This window comes from Mauremys reevesii, linkage group 22 (genome assembly GCF_016161935.1).
Source record: "Mauremys reevesii isolate NIE-2019 linkage group 22, ASM1616193v1, whole genome shotgun sequence".
NCBI classification, from domain to species: Eukaryota; Metazoa; Chordata; order Testudines; family Geoemydidae; genus Mauremys; species Mauremys reevesii.
Genome location: NC_052644.1, coordinates 7410668 through 7431352, shown reverse-complemented (window position 1 = coordinate 7431352; position 20685 = coordinate 7410668). Strand labels below are relative to the sequence as shown.

General features: G+C 54.0%; 1 protein-coding gene across 6 annotated transcripts in view; it reads right to left on the bottom strand.

The window, feature by feature from the left end:
- RELB (RELB proto-oncogene, NF-kB subunit) overlaps positions 1–9836 on the bottom strand; it is a 29142-nt gene extending 19306 nt beyond the window's left edge. The window contains exons 1-5 of one of the 6 annotated variants that reach the window (XM_039509683.1): positions 9620–9836; positions 7785–7865; positions 5292–5300; positions 2191–2705; positions 1332–1489 (exon numbers count right to left, since the gene is read on the bottom strand). In XM_039509683.1, coding sequence (XP_039365617.1) covers positions 1332–1489; positions 2191–2705; positions 5292–5300; positions 7785–7836 — 734 coding nt within the window. In that variant the 5' untranslated portion in view covers positions 7837–7865; positions 9620–9836. The other 5 variants (XM_039509684.1, XM_039509681.1, XM_039509680.1 and 2 more) reach the window with 5 other exon arrangements.
- Positions 9837–20685: the final 10849 nt, after the last annotated feature.

Sequence of the window (20685 nt, the reverse complement as noted above, 5' to 3'; positions counted from 1 at the left end):
GGAAATGGAATATGGGACTTCTGTTGGGGGTTTTGTAATAAATCAGCCCCAAGGAGGGGTATTACTGAGCGAGAAAAGCCTGAAGTGAAGCTACTGGATTACCTGAGGGGGAAACTGAGGCAGGTGCCCTTGTGCCATGGCCTGCCACAAGAGGGTGCTCTGGGTGTGGCCGCCCTAGGACAAGGCCGCTCTTGTCCCAGAATCAGGGCATCCACGCCGGGGAAGGACATGCCTGCATGGCCGTGCCAATGGTGCTCATAGTGTTCTCGTGGGCACACGGCTCACTGAGATCTGAGCAGTCCTCATGGGGATGCTCTGGCATCAGGTCAGGGTACCTCACTTTGGCTTAGCTTGAACAGATGCCTAATTAACTTCCTCTGAATTGAAGGAAGTCTCCCCCCCCCCCCCCCCACAGCTCCGGGGCAGTTTGCTAGAGCCGGAGTTCTCAACCTTGTTCTTTCTGAGGCCCCACCCCAACATGCTATAAAAATTCCACGGCCCACCTGTGCCACAAGAACTGGTTTTCTGCATAGAAAAGTCAGAACCAGCATTAGGGGATACAAGCAGCGCAACTGCCCGGGGTAGTGGGGTTCAGGGCCCCAGGCTTCAGCCCCCAAGCTCTGTTCTATGCTGTGTTCCTGTCGACTAATAAATCTGTTTTACAATGCTGGTTGAGAGTCACTGCTGACTGTGGAGGGGGGGTGCAGGCCCCTCTGGCTTCCCCAGGGGTCCCGTCCAGGTGGACCCACCAAGGGGAAGTGTACGGTGTGAACAGGGATGCTGAATGGTCCAAGGTCAGACCAGGAAGGCTGGAGCCGAAGAGGCTCCTTGCCCTGGACAGCGGCTACCCAGAGTCCTGTCTGACTTTATACAGAGCAGAGCCAGAGCACCAGACCTGTGACTCCGTCACAGACGGACCTTTGGTCTGACCCAGTACGGCTGTTCTTAGTACCGGAGAGGTTTGGAGCGGCTCAGTTGATGTGGCCTGAGATATCCCACTCTGCCCCAAAGGGGACACTGGGTGCTGATCACATGGTGGGGGAGGGGGAGCACTCTGGGGAGTAACCGCCACCCTGAAACCACCTGTGCGTGCGTTCCTCAAAATCCTTCAGCCTCGCAGAGAGGGCGAGGGGGAGCGCAGCGCCCAGCTGTGAGCGGCAGGCCCTGTCCCCACGTGAGCTCTGTCAGCACCAGCTCACAGCCTGGTCTCAGCCATGCGTGGAGAGGAGCTACCACGCCTGCTCCCCTGATGCTGCACTGCATGTGGGGCCGCAGCAGCCCCCTCCCCGGCGACAGCCCTGGAGTCCCTGTGCCGAGCAGGGAGCTGGTACCTGTGTTTGGGGTTGGCCTGGGGCCTCAGGGTGACCTCGCAGAGCCCGTTGTTGCAGTCTTTCCCCACGAGACTGTGAGGGTGGATGCGGTAGGGCCAGTCCTTCCACACCAGGCACGCAATCAGCTTCACCTCGGGGATCTTCTGGCAGTTCAGCAGCTGGGGAAAGAGCAAGAGATCAGAGCCAAGGCCACGCTGGGAGTCCCCCGCCACGCCAAGGGGGTGAGAGACCAGGCTCTGGGTTCAATGTGTAATTAACCCGCCCAGTAAATTGCCTGCCCCCCTCCACAGGGGGCAGAGCTCAAGGCACGGCGGCTCCTTTCAGCGGCTCAGAGCCTGCAGGCGACTGCGCCCGCTGAGCTGCCCAGCTCCACTTTCCAGCCAGGGATCCTGACTGCCACAGCATGAAATGTCAACAAAACCCCAAGAGATCATCCGAGGGCAGGGCCTGGCCACTGGGAGCGAAGGACCCCGGATGGCCACCACCAGCAGCAGTGCTAGGTTGGCCAGGACTGTGCAGAGAGAGGCAGGGTTTGGCAGTCACAGGGCCCTTCCAAGCCCACAGGTGCCGGCACTGCTGCCGGGGCTATGACTGCAGCATGGGAACTCAGCAGGAGCAGCCAGGGCCCTTGGTATCCCTCCCCCAACCTCGGTGGGGCGCCAAGAACCAGGAAGAGAGCGAGGGGAGTGCAGCAAGTCCCTGGTCCCGGCCTCTCCTGTGAGGGGGGCTCTAACGGACAGGCAGAGGAACAGTCGCCCCCACCACATGAGGCACAGGCAGCCCAAGGCTGCCCCTGGCCCTCCCCCAGCCCCTTTCCCCGCTGTGAGGAGACTGGCCCCTGCTCCTCCCCCACACTCACCTCGATGGCTGGCAGGGTCTTGCTGGCCTCCGTGCTGCTCTCGCCCAGGATGCTGCCTGCTGACCTGCCTTCGCACTCATAGCGGAAACGCATCCCCCGCTGCTTCGGCTGCTCAGTGATCACCAGCCTGGGAGGCTCCAGCATGTCTTCCAACTGCTCCTTTGGCGAGCGCATGGGCGAAGCCCAGTGGGGCCGGCTGGCAGGGGGTGGAGTCGTCCCCCTGGGTACCAGCCTGGGTGTCAGCTGCAGGCTACTGAGGCTCTGCGAGAGCAGGGGACGTTGAGAGTCCGGTAGCAGGACGTGAGCCGCGGCGGGATGGGAGCTGCCAAAGGAGGTCAAGCCGCCTTGCAGTGGGCTAGGTCCCGTCGGCTCCATTAGCCTCAGCATCCCAGTGGGCACGGCTGGGTTTGAGCCCCTGGGCACCAGCTTGGCTGTGCCCTTGGGAGATGACTTGGAGAGAAAGGGCGGGGCTTGTGGCTGGAATCCATCCTCCTTAATTAACTCTTCGATGATTTCTGCAGGACGGGGACAGAACCAGAGAGTGAGACAGGAGGACGGGCTGGCCTCCTGCTAGGAACGGGCTGGAGGAGAGCCATGATGGGCCAACCTCCACCCTCACTACTGCCCTAGCAAGACCCAGGGAAAGGGCAGGCCTAAACTGATCTTGTTCTGAATGTCCTGCCTCCATGTGCACACGCAGGAAGAGGGACCCTCTGAGAGGAGCCATGCACCACTGCAGGGCCACCACTGGGCCAGCCTCGGCAAACAAGGCAGCAGATCCCCAGGCAAGGGCAGGAGGGTTCAGCGCTTTGTACTGCGCTGACTCTGTGTGCGTGCGCAAGTGAGTGGACATACACGGGAGATACCAAAAAGCAACGAGCCCGATTCGTCGCTGCCCTGCAGGGCCGGCGCCAGCCACACCAGAGCCGAGTGCTCCTGCTCCGCTCTGAGAGCGTTTCACACCTGCCTTCACAGAGACCAAGAGTGTGAGGCCAGAAGGGACCCTCCTGCACATCCAGTCTGACCTCCCATGTAACAAGGGCCACAGGGCTTCCCTGAATTCATTCCTGTTCGAGCTAGAGCAGGTCTCTCAGAAACACCTCAGTCCTGACTGAAGAATAACACTTGGTCACTTTACACTGAAGCCAGCGACTGCTCACGCGCCAAGCAGCAGGGAATCTGGCCAAGCCTTCATAGCACTTGCCTAAGTATCCCTACCCCTCACTCACTCACCTCATGCATTAGGTCGGCCCGCCCTACCCACAGCCCTGATGCCCCGGTGCCTCACCCGATGGGCCTTGCCCCACCCCCACAGCCCTAACATTGGGCACCTCACCTGATTGGCCTGCCCTCCCCGCAGCCTTGGCACCCAGGTGCCTTGCCCTCCCTGCAGCCCTAGCATGCAGGTGCCTCACCCAATTGGCCTGCCCTCTGGGGCCAAAGCGCCTCGCCCTCCCCGCAGCCCTGGGGCCTGGGCACAAGACCTGATCAGCCCGTCCTCCCAGCAGCCATGTCACTCAGGCACCTTGCCTGATGGGCCCCTCCCCAGCCCTGGTGCTCAGGCCCTTTGCTTGATGGGCCCACCCTCCATGTAGCCCTGGTGCCTCGCCCGACGGACCCACCCTCCCCGTAGCCATGGCGCTAAGGTGCCTCGCCCTCGCAGCAGTCCTAGCACTCAGGCACCTTGCCCAGTGGGCCCACTCTCCCCACAGCTCTGGCGCACAGACAACTCACCTGATCAGCCCACCCTCCATGCAGCCCTGGTGCCTCACCTGATTGGCTCACCCTCCCCACAGCCCTAGCGCCCAGATGTCTTACCAACTAGGCCTGCCAGCCCACAGCCCTAGCACCCAGGTCCTTCACCCAATCGTCTGTCCTGCCCACCCCATGGCCCTAACACTCAGGCACCTCTCCCACTAGAACTGCCTGCCCAACCTCCCTGCAGCCCTAGCATCCCGGGCACCTTGCAGCCTCTGGCCTGTGGTACACAAGAGGTCAGACTACATGATCTCAATGGTTCCTTCTGCGCTTGGAATATGAAAAAGGCCCCTGTCACACCAGTTCAGGTAAAGGTGTGACGCTGTATCAGGTTAGAGACATCGGTGCAACTCTGCGTGCAGACCCTCTTCCACCCTCAGTCTGAACATGGCTGGCATCACTGCGAGCTAAACCAGGCGGAACCTGACATCAGCGTCCCCACACAAACACTGCACTTTGTGGCATGCTTTCAGCTAAACCGGTGCAACTCTGCATATGGACCAGGCCATATAGAGAAGCATCAGCCTAAGAGAGTGTAAGGAGAGAACAAGGCCAGAGCTTCCACTCTGCTTTACCACTAGGTCAGAGCCTCCATTCAAGGGACATTATTAACTTCCTTTTTTTGAAACTAACCAACTAATTTTTTTAAGTCCTAACCCAGTTTCTGACAGAGCCCCCTTAATTGTGGGTCCCGCCTTAAAGAGACAACCTGTGCCAGGGTAAGAACTGCCTCTTCTCTCTCATGGGCACGAAGCTGGTATTTGCTCAGGGCAGTGGCTTTTTGCCTACAAACATCATACCATGGCCAGAAAGCTGGCTGAGGAGCCAGGAGCAGAGGTGAAGGCCAAGCATTCTTAACGTACTTGTTTGCCTCTCACATTCCCGGACGTCCCACTGTTTTCCTAGTGGTAGAAGCTGGATGTATGGAATGGTAACTGATGAGATCACGCTTCTCAGCTTGTGTGAGCTTTGTAGCACCCTCGCTGTTCTCCTGGCTGCCAGGCCCCGCAGCAGTTTGGAAAGTGTGCAGGTGGATCCCTGGGATGCTGCAGGAGGCATCCCTGCAAGCTGTGGCTTGTATGTGGTCCCATTTCCCAGGAATTCCCTTACCTGCTCTTTGGGCCCAACGCTGAAGTCCTGGAATTGACTTCATGGGGAGGGTGCATGAGGCAGGCCTGCAGGATTTGCCTTGCATTGCCCCTGCCCTTGCAGACCACACTTACATGAGATCTGCCCCCTTTGCTCCAGCCAGGGTTCCATGCACTGGGTCTGCACTCGCACGGGCCTAGAGCGCTTGCACCTACCTGAGGTTGCTGTACCCCCGTTTCCCAGAGTCCACTCACCTAATTCATCTGCAAAGGAAATCAAAGCAAGAGCGTTTCTGATTCAGGTGTTTAAACGTTTACGTCTCAAACCAGCCCCTCCCCACATTAGAGGGGCTGAGTAAAGGCTGCCACCCACTCAGCTGGAGACAATACAACAGCAGAGCCCAGAGAAAGTGTATGAGCGCTTGTTATAACTATAAAGGGAAGGGTAACAACTCTGCTGTATACAATTCTATAAAATCCCTTCTGGCCAGAGGCACCAAAGTTCGTTTACCTGTAAAGGGTTAAGAAGCTCAGGTAACCTGGCGGACACCTGACCCAAAGGACCAATAAGGGAACAAGATACTTTTAAATGGGGGGGGGAGGCGGCTTTTGTTTGTGCTCTTTGTTTTTAAAAAGTTTATGTTTTTCTTAGGCATTTTAGCCGCCACCTTTGCTAAGGGTCCACTGAGCTGCGGCCTCAGCTCCACCATGTACTAATCTGTAGAGATGCTGTACCCAAGGCAGGCCCTTTTGAAATTTTTTAAGAAGGCCTCGGTATCATCGCCTGCCTTGTAGGTGGGGAATTTTTGGGGATAGGAAGCAGTACCTGGAGAGGGGTTGCTAGGGTTGGCTGGTATATTTTGCCTAGCCCTTACCCTCTCTAACTTCAGGTTATGCTTTCTCTTTTTTTTTTTTCTCCTCCATCTTTTTTTCTTTCTTCTTTATAGCTGTCGTGTGGGCAGCCTTTTTGGCTTTTTTTTGTCTTTATAGCTCTTTTGTTGGCAGCCTCGTTGGCTCTCTCTGCTTTTTTATACGCTTTTTTTTTTTTGAGTTGTTTTAATACAAGCAGTTTTTTATGATTTTTTAAATTTTTTTGTGCTTTTAGTCTGGCCAGCTCTAGTTTATTAGCGGCATTACTGGTACTTATTTTCCTGCTTTTTTGTGCTGGGTCACACGCCTTTTACAGTTCACTGAAACTGGGATGCACTCATCTTAGGGGCTGCTTAGTTAACAGAGACTTTTACAGCATTCAGTGTTTAGCCTTTCTGGGTCTAAGCTAGCTATACCCGAGAGTTAGAAAGAAAAAAAAACAATTTAGCTTGTCACTGCAAAAGATATATAAAGGGGTGGAAGAGAACAAAGGAGGAGGAGAGCCATCATGCAGAATCCCCTAGCTACAGGGCCGCCCAGAGGATTCAGGGGGCCTGGGGCAAAGCAATTTTGGGGGGCCCTTCCATAAAAACAAAAGTTGCAATATTATAGAATACTATATTCTCATGGGGGCCCCTGCGGGCCCGGGGCAAATTGCCCCACTTGCTCCCCCCTCTGGACGGCCCTGCCTAGCTACCACCTCAGCTGGAACAAGAGCTGTACCAAGGGAAAGAATTCTGCCCAGGCCTGAAACGTGTCCAGTCTGAGGAAAAAACTTACTGAAGCATCTCTGAGGGTGAGATTATCTGTATTCAGTTTAATTAGACATAGATTTGCATATTTTATTTTATTTTGCTTGGTGACTTACTTTGTTCTGGCTGTTGTTTACAAGTTTAAAATATGAGAGACTTGTGCAGAAAGATCTGGAGAACATGGATTGATGTCCGGTCCCTCTTAGCCCCAAGAGCGAACAACCCCCAAAACAAAGAGCACAAACAAAAGCCTTCCCTCCCCCCAAGATTTGAAAGTATCTTGTCCCCTTATTGGTCCTTTGGGTCAGGTGTCAGCCAGGTTTCCTGAGCTTTAGAGGTAAAAGGATTTTGGTGCCTCTGGCCAGGAGGGATTTTATAGAATTGTATACAGGAGGGTTGTTACCCTTCCTTTTATAGTTATGACAGCACTGTGGTGGTCCCTACGCTGGGGAACACTCCTATTTCAAGGGTCACCGGTCTGCTCCAGGGAGATGGGAGCAATGTGGCAGTTTCAGCCCTGTGGGATTGCTGGCACCGCTCAGCCTGCAGTGAAAGTACAAACTGAGCCTTTAACCAGCAAGAGCTGCCCCTTCCCCCAGGAGACCGAGGACTGAACAGCAAGTGCCAACGCAGATGAGAGGTACAGGGACAGTGCTGAAGTTCAGCACTCTTGCAGCTGTACAAGATTCTCCCTGCTGCAGGGGAGTGGGAGGAAATGTAGGGGCATGACTGAAATGCACGTTTTCCACAAGCCCCCTTGGGAGATCAGGTTGGGGAGTGAGACCCTGCTGCCAAGGGAGGGGGAGCAGCACCAACAGGCCCAAGCCAGGCATGGCGGAAAGAGACTACAGACGTGGGAGCAGGGAGGCTGTACAGTTGGCATAAATGAGCACAGGCCCAGGAGCATGGACTCCTGGATTCTAACTTGGCTTTGCCACACACACCTCCTAAATGGCCTGGCCTCTCTGTGCCTCAGTTTACCCATCTGTAAAATGGGGGCAATGATGCTGCCCCTGCAATGGGGCTGCTGGACAGATTCATGCTTTCATCCTTGCTCCATGCTCGGACCATGGACAGCGCTAGCCAAGGCAGAAGCATTATCAGCTTTAGCGGGGAAGGGGATTACCTTCATCTGAGATCGCAGCTCCCTTACCAGAGGCCTGCGCTGTATGTGCCATGACCAGGCCAGGGTCTGGAAGAGCAGCACCTAAAAAGACAGGACCCATTGTTACCCCATCAATCAACAGCAACCAGCCTTGTGCCCCGCCCACTGCCACCCCACACAGCACCTGGCAGGAATCAGCAGGTGGCTCCCGGCGGTTGTGGCAGGTGCTTAGGGAGATCCCAGAAAGATTGATCCCCTCAAGCGCCTGGCCCAGACGGAGGCAACACCCCCACCAGGCTCCAGCTGTGAGCAGAGACAGCAAGGAGAGACCTCACCCCAGCCAAGCACTGACTCAGAGAGCCCAGTGCTAGGGACCGGGTCCTGGGCGCCAGGCAGAGTGAGCCAGGGGCTACGCCAGGCAGAGCGGGCAAGGGGCTGCGCCAGCCTGGTGGCACCAAGCAGCGATTGAAGGGTCCCAGATGCTCATACGGGGGAGGCTGCGCTGGACAGCAAAGCCGATCCCCCGGGGGTCACCCCGCGCCTTCCCCTGCCCAGGGCTCCTCCCGGACGCCTCCCCACAGGGGTCGCTCGCCCCCCCCCCCGGCCTAAGGGTCCCCCTGGGCCAAGCTGCAATCCCCACTGACCCTCCCAAACACTGGCAGGGGCCGCCCCTGCCCCGCAGCTCCCTGCCCCCCAAGCCTGCAGCGCCCACACCGCATCCCCTCACCCCGCGGGAGAGGCAGCTCCTCCGGCCGCGGCTGCCGTCCCCTGGTGTCCCGCATGGCGGGGCCTGGCGCTCGGCTCCCCGCGCTGGGCTCGCTCCCCCAAAGCCCCGGTCAAGGGAGGCAGCGAGGAGGCGACGGCTCTGGAATTCCCCAGCTCCGCCGGCTGCCGCCGCCTCATTGGCTGCAGGCCCCGGTGAGCTCATCCCCGTAAAACGGGAAAGCCCCGCTCTGGGGAAGGCGGCCCGCTCCGGCTAGGCTTGGCGCAGCTGGCCGGCCAGTGCCCGGGGACCTCCGCCGCGCCCCGCCCCGCCCCGCCAGCCCGAAGCCCCCTGCCCCCTGCCCGCGCGCCTCCCGGCCAGCCCCCATCCTATGCCCCGCCAGCCCGGAGCCCCCTGCCCGCGCCCCGCAGCGCCTCCTGCCCCAGCCCCCTGCCCGCGCCCCGCAGCGCCTCCTGCCCCTGCCTGCGCGGCGCCCCGCCAGCCCTGAGCCCCATCCTACGCCCCGCCAGCTCGGAGCCCCTGCCCGCGCCCTGCAGCGCCTCCTGCCCCAGCCCCCTGCCCGCGCCCCGCCTCCTGCCCCCAGCCTCCAGCCCGCGCCACCTTCCCCCTGCCCGCGCCCCGCAGCGCCTCCCGCCCCCTCCCTCCAGCCCGCGCCACCTTCCCCCGGCCCGCGCCCCGCAGCGCCTCCTGCCCCCTCCCTCCCCCCCGCTCCCCCTGCCTCCTGCTCGCCCCCCGCAGCGCCTCCTGCCCCAGTCCCCTGCCCGCGCCCCGCAGCGCCTCCTGCCCCTGCCTGCGCGGCGCCCCGGCAGCCCCGAGCCCCCATCCTACGCCCCGCCAGCTCGGAGCCCCCTGCCCGCGCCCTGCAGCGCCTCCTGCCCCGGCCCCGCCAGCCCAGCGCCCCCGCCCGCGCCCCTGCCTCCAGCCCTCCTGCCCGCGCCCCGCAGCGCCTCCTGCCCTCTGCCCGCGCCCTGTCAGCCCAGCGCCTCCTGCCTCCGGCCCGCGCCCCCTTCCCCCTGCCCGCGCCCCGCAGCGCCTCCTGCCCCCTGCCCGCGCCCCGCCAGCCCAGCGCCCCCTGCACTGTGGGACTAGCGCCCCCCGGGCGGGAGGAAGCTCAGGCCAAACCTGGCCTTACCCAGCGCGCTCTCGCCGGCCAAGCGCCCTCTCTCCACGGCCCTCAGGCTGGGGTCGCCCCCTGAGCCGCCCGCATCTCGCCTCCCTGCTCGGCGGCGCTTCCGGGCTCCCGGCCACCTGCAGAGGCAGGGAAGGGCCGGGCGGGGGGCGCCGACTCCCCCACACCCGCCAGCTCTTCCCCGGCCTCCGGAAGCTGGGACCGCTGCTCGGCAGAGAGCGGCTTGGCCAGAAGGGACAGACACGTGGTGCCACGGCCAGGCGCGCAGGGGGCCCGGGCCGGAGAGGGGGCGGCTAGCGGAGGGGGTCCGGGCCGGGGACAGGGGGCCCGGGCTGGCAGAAAAGGGCCAGGGAGGTGGCAGTGAGTGGAGCGAGCAGCCAGAGCAGTTCCATGCCCAGGATCGTGCAGCAGCCGCCGTTTGTGTCTCACTCCCTGCTAGGCTTTTCTGATCTCATTGTCCTGGGGGAGCCCATTGGTGAGTTACTGGAAGGGCCCAGAGGCCCGGCCTTATTCCTTTCACTAGCTTTGAGTAGGTGCTAGGTCAGCGGCTCCTGCATAGGCCAAGTTGTCAGTTTAGCACTTGCTGCTAGTCCAGGGGAGGTGGCAGGTAACACAGTTCGGCCAGGGGAGGTGGCAGGTGAATCGATTCCAACAGGGGAGGAGGCAGGTGGCACGGACTGGACAGGGGAGGAGGCAGGTGACTTGATTCCAACAGGGGAGGAGGCAGGTGGCATGGTTTGGCCAGGGGAGGAGGCAGGTGGCATGGTTTGGCCAGGGGAGGTAGCAGGTGGCAGAGTCCGGCCAGGGGAGGTAGCAGGTGACTCGGGCCGGCCGGGGGGGGGGGGGGCCAGGAGAGGCGGACAGTGGCACAGACTGGACAGGGGAGGAGGCAGGTGACTCAGTCCGGCCAAGGGAGGTGGCAGGTGGCACAGTTCTGCCACAACTTCCTATTTTGTTTCCAGTTGCTACAAATTTGCATTAAAAGAATCTAAAAATATGCAAGCGGTTTCCTACCATTCCTTTTCTATCAGAGTAATCCCTTGCAACAAGGAGTCACCGAATGGGCCGTTGCAGGGAGGTCCCTGAGAGACTCTACTAAAACATGGCCCATGGTATGAAAGCATTAGAGAACATGGGGCTGGGCTATGTACAGGCACACAGAGAAAACAGTCCCTGCCCTGAAGCATTCATTACCATCTAAAACAAGGCACAAAATATTAATCGATTCTATGCCCAGAAGGGACCACTGTGCTCACATAGTGACATCCTGCATCACACAGGTCATGTAACTCCCCTGAATGAATTTCTGTTCAAACTAGAGCAGATGCTAAATAGAGGGAGAAGAGGTCCAGGAATGGCTTGTGTGGTTACAATGAGCACAACTGGGCTGCTCCACCTCCTTAGGCAACACATGTGGTTGCTGAGTTTGCAGTCTCAGGTTTTGCAAGCCCCTCTTGAAAAATCTTGGGCCTGATTTTTGGAGGTGTTGAGTAGCTGAAGCCAATGGGTGCTCAGCACCTCTGAAAATTCACTGGCCCAAACTTCATTAATGCAGAGGTAGAGTTGTCTGGCAGCATCTCATACCTCTCAGGAATGTCAAATGCACCCAGCCTGAACCCACTGAAACCCAGGGGGACACTGCGTCCTGGTGTCACGGACTCATGCACTCTCTCGCAGGGCCGCCCAGAGGATTCAGGGGGCCTGGGGTCTTCGGCCGCGGGGGTCCTTCTGCTCCAGGTCTTTGGGGCACTTCGGCGGCGGGTCCCGGAGCAAGTGAAGGACCTGCCGCCAAACTGCCACCAAAGCCCTGGAGTGGAAGGAGCCCTCGCCACTGAATTGCCGATGAAGACCCAGAGCGGAAGAAGCTCCGGGTCTTCGACAGTGGGTCCTTCACTCGATCTGGGTGTGTTCGGCAGCACTGAAGGACCTGCTGCCAAAGACCCGCCGAAAACTCTCGTGGAGGGACCTGGTGCAAATTGCCCCACTTGCTGCCCACCCCCCCGGGCAGCCCTGCTCTCTTGGCTCTGTACGGTCCCTGGGAGGAACCCCCTTCAGAGCAACAGCCCTTCTCAGGGGTCCACTCTGTCTCAGGAGTTCAGCTGTAGGCCCTTCCGCCTCCTGGATCCGCACCTCTCTGAGCCCTAAGCACCGCACACCTGTCTCTCGCCATGAGCCCCTTCAAGGAGTCCACTTGCTCTGAACCCCCGGGGCCTCCACACCCAGAGGGAATAATGCAACCCTGATCTCTAGACCGGAGTGACTCTCAGCCAGTGTAAAACAGGAGGGGTTATTGAATGTCTGGACACAGCACAGGAAACTCTCTGGACCCTCAGGCTTAGCATCCCTCAGCACAGCACATCTAGGTCTGTCCAGCCTCCAGGTGGACACTAGCTGCTCTCTCTCCAGTCAAGAAGCCTCCTCCTTCCATCCGAGGCCATGCTATATCACCGGCCCCAACTGCTCCTCCCCTGTCCTTTGTCTTCAATCCCAGGTAAACAGGTCTCTGGGGCCCTCTCTCCTCCTCTGGCTGGAAGTGGTTGTGCAGGACACCGGGGGTCCTCTCTCCTCAGCCCATTGTCTTCCCACTGGCCAGAGCTGGCTGCCGGGGTCCCAGCTGCTAGGCAAGGCCACACTGGTCCTCTGCAACAACAAACCCTCTCCCCACACCTTGTTAAACATGCAGCACAAAGGGAAACTGAGGCACGCACACACTATTCATGTAAAACACTACAAAAATCCCCAACTTCGTCACACCTGGTACATCAGCCCTGCCCTGCAACCTTCACTTTCCTCTGAGCCACAGGGAACGTACTGCAGGTGGGCTCCTGCATGCACTGCCCTGTAACAAGGCAGAGGAAATGTGCCCTTGATGTGGAGGGCCCCCCAAGCATATTCTCTCTGCAGCTGTTCCAAATGCCCCCTGCTGCACTAGGGATGGCTGCAGTGACTGGTCAGGGATTGCTTGCAGCAGGTGGCCATGCTGCAATGTGAGAAAAGGGACACCTGCACTCAAAAGGCCTGGCCCCTATGTGGGTTGTGCAAAGAGAGGAGTACAATGGTCTGTGGCCAGGGGTGTTGTAACAGTGGGAGCCATGCCCGTGCACTGAAGGGCGGATGTTCCAGAGGGATCCTTAGGACAAGCAGTGGGAACACGGGGCAGCTTTGCACAGGGTGGTGAAGTGGTCAAGGCCAGGCAGGCCACACATAGGTAACAGGAGGTGTTCTTATGTCATGTTCACTAATGCTACAGGGTAACTAATACAAGGTCAAATCTAGTGATGACAAGGCCGTTAATAGGGAAAGGGCAGAGTTAAGGTTGCAGGGCAATGCTGCTGTAGGAGGCCCTTCCTTATAACCCTTAGCTTAATGACTAGGGGACACACCCTGCACGTGGGAGACTCTAGGGCAAGTCCCCTCTGCTCTTGATGAAGCAAAAAGATTTAAGCAGTGACCTGCCCCCTCAGGTGAGTGCCCACACGGCTCTACGGGGTAGTCCAATATGGGCCTCTCTTAATCTCACATATTGAAGTTGTTCCACTTTAATTAAATTGAATACATCAATATTAACTGGGCCAGAGAGTTAAAAATCATTCTATAGCCTATTGGTCAGACCCTTGTTCAAACCCCTTCTCAACCTCAGGAGGAGGGGAGACTTGAACTGGGTGTCATCCTGGCTGAGTGCCCCATCCCCTGGGCTAATTATTGCAAGGGAAAGCTTCTCCCCACTCCCAGCCATTTGTTTCAGGCCCTGTATGCAACACAGCCAGCCAGACTTATTTCTTCCCCTTTTTCCCAGAAGCTCCAACATTTTGAGGGGCCATGCGGAGGCATGACACTTTGGTTTGTGCAGATTGGATGAATTATTATAGAAAGCTGCAAATGATGTTGTTTACTTTTCACGACAAACATAAGTTACTGTTTGGGCTGAGGAGAGTACCCAGGTGCCACATTAGTCAATGTTGACCTTGCGTCAGTCATTACAATAGGGCTCTCTATTCTGGGTACATTTTCTGTTGCTCAGCAACCCCTGTGATCATGCCAACATTGATGAACTGCAGCTACTTGGTTTTCTTTGATCACACTCAGTCCCATTGTTCAGGAAATGAGGAAGGAGCACAAGGCATAATTACAGCCCCTGAATGCTGCTGCTTCCTAGAATCTTTCCCCCCCACTCTAATTAATGCTGTTTGCCTTGGCCAAATGCATAATGCAAAATCTGGGAGTGTGGGGGGCACTTTGAAACATCATCTCTTACCCCAGAAGCTTTGCTCATACAGCAAAACTTCTAGAATGAGCCCCTGCAAAACACAGGCAGAGAGCAACTAATGTGCACAACACATCCTCAGAGAGCTGTGAAGGGCAGGACTCACACAGTGCCTGCGTGCTGGGCAGGATCAATGGCCACAGCATGCCACCTTCAGCCACTCACTGACTCTGATGTCAGGCTGCCCATGAACCCTCTGGCTCCAAGCCCCAGTCATCCTCTGGTTCCCATGCAACTGACTTTCACTGGCTCCTCAGCATGGCTTGGGCCTCAGTGGAAGTCCAACTTTTAGCCTGTTGCTTCCTCAGAGGGGCAGTGGATGCAGTGTATTATTTGAGATCAGTCTCCATTGGAGACTTTCCAGTTTGGAAAGGATCAGAGCCGCAGTTTGAACCTCAAGTGTGGACCAAAAAAAGTGATAACTGTAACATTTTTATGTCACGTGATTATTTTAGGGGTGCTGTTATGTTAGGAACCTCTGGCTCAAATGACCTCAAGTTTGGACCATTAATGCCACAGGCGCCAACTTTTCCTGGCGCCGGTGGGTGCTCGCGCCCCCCTGGCCCTGCCCCAACTCCACCCATCCCTGCCCCTATTGGACTCCTTCCCCAAATCCCCACCTTGGCCACGCCTCTTCCGCAGCACACCATGTTCCCCCCTCCTCCCAGCGCTTGCTGCTGTGAAACAGCTGTTTTTGCAACGGCAAGCTCTGGAGCTAGGGGAGAAGCAGTGCCTCAGGGGAGGAGGCGGAGCAGAGGCAGAGTGGGCTGGGGCAGGGAGCTGCCGGTGGGTGCAGAGCACCCACCAATTTTTCCCCCATGGGTGCTCAAGCCCTGTTGCACCCATGGAGTCGGTGCCAATAATTAATGCTACTCTAGATCCCCCTGAAGATGTCAAGTTTTGTAAAGAAAAGCTAAATCTGCACATAGATTTTAGAGCACTTAGAAAAACTGACAGTTGAACACTGAACTAGTCTCCACTAGTCTCTATAATGGTGCCACTGCCTGACTATAATCACATTCTAGCATTTCAAGTTTTGTACCAAACATTAAAATACCAAAACTTGGGGGCCACTTTTGCAAATTTTGGCCTTGAGCCAGATTTTCAGACCCTTATTTGCACGATATATACCTGTTTGTTCAGAGCTGAAAGGCAGGTAAGTTAACCCAAAACATCTTGCAACCATGCCTGACAGTGGGGAGAATCACCCTCTGCCTTACCTGGGGGGCTGCTTGTTGATCCCACACATGCAGCACACAAAAATGCTATGTAAGGCAGTGGCACATGATCATGAAAACTGACATCACATCCTGTGTCTTTTTCTAAGAGGTGCTGAGCACCCCCCAGTTGGTTTGAATCAATGGGTGTGTCAGCCCTCACCCCCTCCAAAAATCACAGCCACAGGCTGTAATTACCAGACTGTAGGCACCTGAACCATATTCAGAGGGGCTAATCACCTGCTAATCTCACGGGAACCTTTGGGGACTTGGCAGTCACTAATTTTTAATAGCTTCTGAACACAACACAGGGTGGATACAAATAACATTTTTAAAAATATTGGATTTTTATTTAATTACATCATTCTTTTTTAAAATAAACCTATTTGAAATGAAATTATGACAATGTACATTAAGGTCTAAACTTTCTATGGTCTAGTATCATTTAAGCAACAAGTTTGCTGCCAAAGTTCTAAAGACAGTCTAGTCACTGAACTGGGGGAGTCCTTGGCTAAGTACTTGGAACCATAGGTACCGACTCCATGGGTGCTCCAGGGCTGGAACATCCATGGGGAAAAAATTGGTGGGTGCTTAGCACCCACCGGCAGCTCCCCACCCCACCGTCCCAGCTCACCTCTGCCTCCGCCTCCTCCCCTGGGCGCACCGCGTGCCCACTTTTCCCCCCGGCTCCCAGCGCTTGTGCCGCAAAATAGCTGATTCGCACAGCAAGCGCTGGGAGGGAGGGGGAAGGAGGGGGAACACAGCATGCTTGGGGAAGAGGCGGAGCGGGGGTGGGGATTTGGGGAAGGGGTCCAATAGGGGCAGGGAGGGGGCAGAGACTTTGGGGAAGAGGTTGGAATGGGGCAGGGCAGGGGTGGGGCCGGGGCGGTGCGAGCACCCACCAGCACTGGGGAAAGTTGGCGCCTATGCTGGGAACAAAGTTTGTTGATATGCTAAACCAGCTTTGGACAGCAGTAGCCTCTTCTGCAGTGTATAGAGAATATTTTCCTCACTTTACTTTATTCAACTAGTTCAGTTTAACGACTAGTTCATTCAAAGTCAAGAAACTGACTGGGACTTAAAAAAACAGGAAAGCTTGTTTTCCTCTCCCAGTCAACAGATAAAAATGAGATATGAGGAGACGAAAACTAGATCTAAAATCTTGAAAGACATGGTGACCAAAAACAATCAGTTCACTAACAACAGATAATACTTCCCTTGGTGAATAATCAGTTAATTTTAAATGCAAGACATGTTTTGATAAATTTATTTTTTTCTTATGTCTCCAGAACATTTAAGGCAGTTTTAATTAATAAATTTAATTAATCCAATAAGAAGAATACAGCAGGAGGGATATATTACTGACCACCTGACCAGGATGGTGATAGTGACTGAAATACTTAAGGAGATTAGAGAGGCTATTAAAATTAAAAACTCAATAATAATGGGGGATTTCAACTATCCCCATAGTGATGGAGTACATATCACCTCAGGATGGGACGCAGAGATAAAGTTTCTTGACACCTTAAATGACTGCTTCTCGGAAAAGCTACTCCTGGAACCCACAAGAGGAGAGGCAATTCTTGATAGTCCTAAGTGGAGCACGAGATCAGGTCCAAGAGGTGAATATAGCCAGACCGCTTGGTAATAGAGACCATAATATAATTACATTTAACATCCTTGTGGTGGGGGAAAACACCATAGTGGCCCAACACTGTAGCATTTAATTTCAGAAAAGGGAACTACACAAAAATTAGGAGGTTAGTTAAGCATAAATTAAAAGGAACAGCACCAAAAGTGAAATCCCTGCAAGCTGCATGGAAACTTTTTAAAGACACCATAATAGAGGCTCAACTTAAATGACTCAACTTACCTCAAATGAAGAAACATAGTAAGAGAACCAAAAAAGAGCCACTGTGGCTAAACAACAAAGTAAAAGAAGCAGTGAGAGGCAAAAAGGCATCCTTTAAAAAGTGGAAGTTAAATCCTAGTGAGGAAAACAGAAAGGAGATTGAATTCTGGCAAGTGAATTGTAAAAATATAATTAGGAAGGTCAAAAAAAGAATTTGAAGAACAGCTGGCCAAAGACTCAAAAAGTAATAGCAATTTTTAAGTATATCAGAAGCAGAAAACCTAACAAACAGCTAGTGGGGCCACTGGACGATCGAGGTGCTAAAGGAGCACTCAAGGGTGATAAGGCCATTGCAGAGAAACTAAATGAATTCTTTGCATCGGTCTTCACAGTTGAGGATGTGATTCCCAAACCGGAGCCATTCTTTTTAGGTGACAAATCTGAGGAACTGTCCCAGATTGAGGTGTCATTAGAGGAGGTTTTGAAACAAATTGATAATGGCATTCACCCAAGACATTTAAATCAGCTTCTGTTACCTGATGACTGAACATATTCATCAATGATCTGGAAAAGGACTAAACAGTGAGGTGGCAAAATTTGCAGATGATACAAATATAGCTCTCTTGTGGGCAGCTTCTTCCCTGGCCACGTGTTTATTATGTTCTTTTATTCTTTCCTCAGCTTCAAATCTGGCTAATTCCAGTTTTTTCTGGACATCACTCTCTGTCATCCTAGCTTAACTTTTGAAAGTTAGAAAGAAAGAAAAAAAAACACTTGTGAATTCCCTTGCAGGAAGTTAACTACCCTGCCCTCAGGCAGAGAAAAAAGTCTCAAGCTGTGAGCAGCTTTAAAACACAAAAAACCCTCTCTGCTTTCTAAGCAGCCAAAAAAAAAAAAGGGGGGTGGGTGGGTGGAGAATTGTCCTTTTAAAATCCTACTGGGCTTTTAGTTCAAAATTATCCCACTGTGCTGCCACCACTGTCCTTCCCCACTCTGAACTCTGGGGTACAGATGTGGGGATCCGCATGAAAGATCTCCTAAGCTTATTTTTAAAAGCTTAAGTTAAAATTTCCCCAAGGCACAAATTCCTTCCTTGCCTTAGTATCGCTGCCACCACCAAGTGATTTAACCAAACATTCAGGGAGGGCCACTTGGAGCCCTACCTTCCCAAAATATCCCCCCACCCCTGTACACCCCCTTTCCTGGGGAGGCTTGAGAATTAACATCCTCACAAATTGGTACACATAAACATAGACCCAAACCCTTAGATCTTAAGAACAATGAAGAATCAATCTGGTTCTTAAAAAAAATAATTTAATTAAAGAAAAGGTAAAAAAATCACCTCTGTAAAATCAGGATGGTAAGTACTTTACCAAATAACAAAAGACTCAAAAACACAGACAATTTCTGCTCTAGGCAAAACTTTAAAGTTACAAAAACAGGAATAAACCTCCCTCTTAGCACAGGAAAAATTCACAAGCTAAAACAAAAGGTAATCTAACCCATTTCTTTTCTGCTATTACTTACTATTTTTGCAAGACTAGATGCTTAGTTCAGATATAGCTAGGGAGATGTGTCTCTGGGAGCCAGCCAGGAAACAGGGCAGGGGAAAACACAAAAAAAAACCTTCCCCCAGAGATCTGAAAGTATCTTCTCCCCTTACTGGTCTTTTTTGGTCAGGTTATCTGAGCTTCTTAACCCTTTACAGTTAAAAGAGAAATTAACCCTTCACAGGGTAAAGAGGGATTTTATACTACCCTTAGCTGTATGTTTATAACAGGGGGTTTGTAACAAGGTCAGACTCACCCCCACGGCGCCTCCTGCTGGTGACTCCAGGAATTAGCTCAGTCCAGTGTTCGGAGCGCCCTCTGCAGGCCGGTGATCCGCCTGTCTTCAGGCCCCTGTGTCCCTCCCTGGACCCGGTGCCCTTTTACATGGGGTGCTGCCCCCTAGCAGTAACCCCTTTCTCTTAGGGTCTCCCCTCCTCAGGGAACCCTCACCCTCTATCCCCACCTTACCTCAGTATTGGCTACTGACAGTCATTGTCTAGCCCCACCCTCTGGGGCAGACTGCAGTATCAGCCTATTCATCATTGGCAGGGTTGGGTTTGGACCTGCTGCTTTGGCCTACCCCTGGGCTGCCCTCTGCAACCCCCAGTACCCATTGGCCTTATGCTAGGCCGCAGGCTGGAGCTCCCCAGCTCCTCAGCCTTCCCTCAGCCCTGCTTCACCCTAGGTACCTTGTCTCAGCTCCTAAGCAGCCAGGCCCATCTCCCTCTGAAGGCAGAGAGAGACTTGGCTTCTAGCTTCCCTGGCCTTCTGATAAGGCCCTGTTCAGTTTGGGGCATGGCCTCACCTACAGCCACTCCCTCAATCAGCCCAGCCTAGAGCAGCAGCTCTCAAGCCCTGCCAGGCTGCTTTTAAACCCCTCAGGGCAGGAGCAGGGGTCACCCTGCTACAGGGATATAATAGAGGTCTATAAAATCATGATTGGTATGGAAAAAGTAAATAAGGAGGTGTTATTTACTCCTTCTCATAACACAAGAACTTGGGGTCACCAAATGAAATAGGCATCAGGTTTAAAACAAACAAAAGGAAGTATTTTTTCACAAAATGCAGAGTCAACCTATGGAACTCCTTGCCAGAAGATGCTGTCAAGACTATAATAGGGTTAAAAAAAGAATTATATAAATCCATGGAGGATAGGTCCATCAATGGCTATTAGCCAGGATGGACAGGGATGGTGTCCCTAGCCTCTGTTTGCCAGAAGCTGGGATTGGGTGATAGGGGATGGATTACTTGATGATCACTTGTTCTGTTCATTTCCTCTGGGGCACCTGGCATTGGCCACTGTCAGAAGACGGGATACTGGGCTAGATGGACCTTTAGTCTGAACCAGTATTGCTGTTCTTATAATCTTAAACTTTCTAAATGCCGTTTTATGATTTTTTAATTTCATTCTAATTTCCATCCACATGCAGCTGGAATAAAAAAACTAATCTAGTAAAATGTGTCATTCACCATTTTCTCACAAAACAGAAAAATGTAAAAATTAAGAAATTGAATAAATATATGTTAAACTATCTAATCGCACAAATGTGTATCTAAAAGTCTATGAGTAATATAGTACATCTCCCTGGCTAGCAACAAGTAATACCAATTTTAGTGTAAAAACTATAGCAAATCAGCCTGGTAAACCCAGGGTTGTGAGTTCAATCTTTGATGGGGGCCATTTAGGGATCTGGGGCAAACATATCTGGGGATTAGTCCTGCTTTGAGCAGGGGGTTGGACTAGATGATCTCCTGAGGTCCCTTCCAACCCTGATATTCTATGATTCTATGTTTTAATGGTTAGGAGCCTATGGGTATGTCTACACTACCCGCCAGATCGGCGGGTAGTGATCAGTCTATCGGGGATTGAAATATTGCGTCCCATCTAGACGCAATAAATCGATCCCCGAACGCGCTCCCGTCAACTCCGGAATTCCACCAGGGTGAGAGGCGGAAGCGGAGTTGACGGGGGAGCCGCGGCCATCAATCCCGTGCCGTGAGGACAGGAGGTAAGTCGAAATAAGATACATCAATTTCAGCTACGCTATTCCCGTAGCTGAAGTTGCGTATCTTACATTGACCCCCCCCAGTGCAGACCAGGCCTATGAGATTAAACCTATCCTTAGGAAAAGAATTGAACAGTACAAATGCAAAATAAGATTAAAACTGATTATTCAAATCAAGAT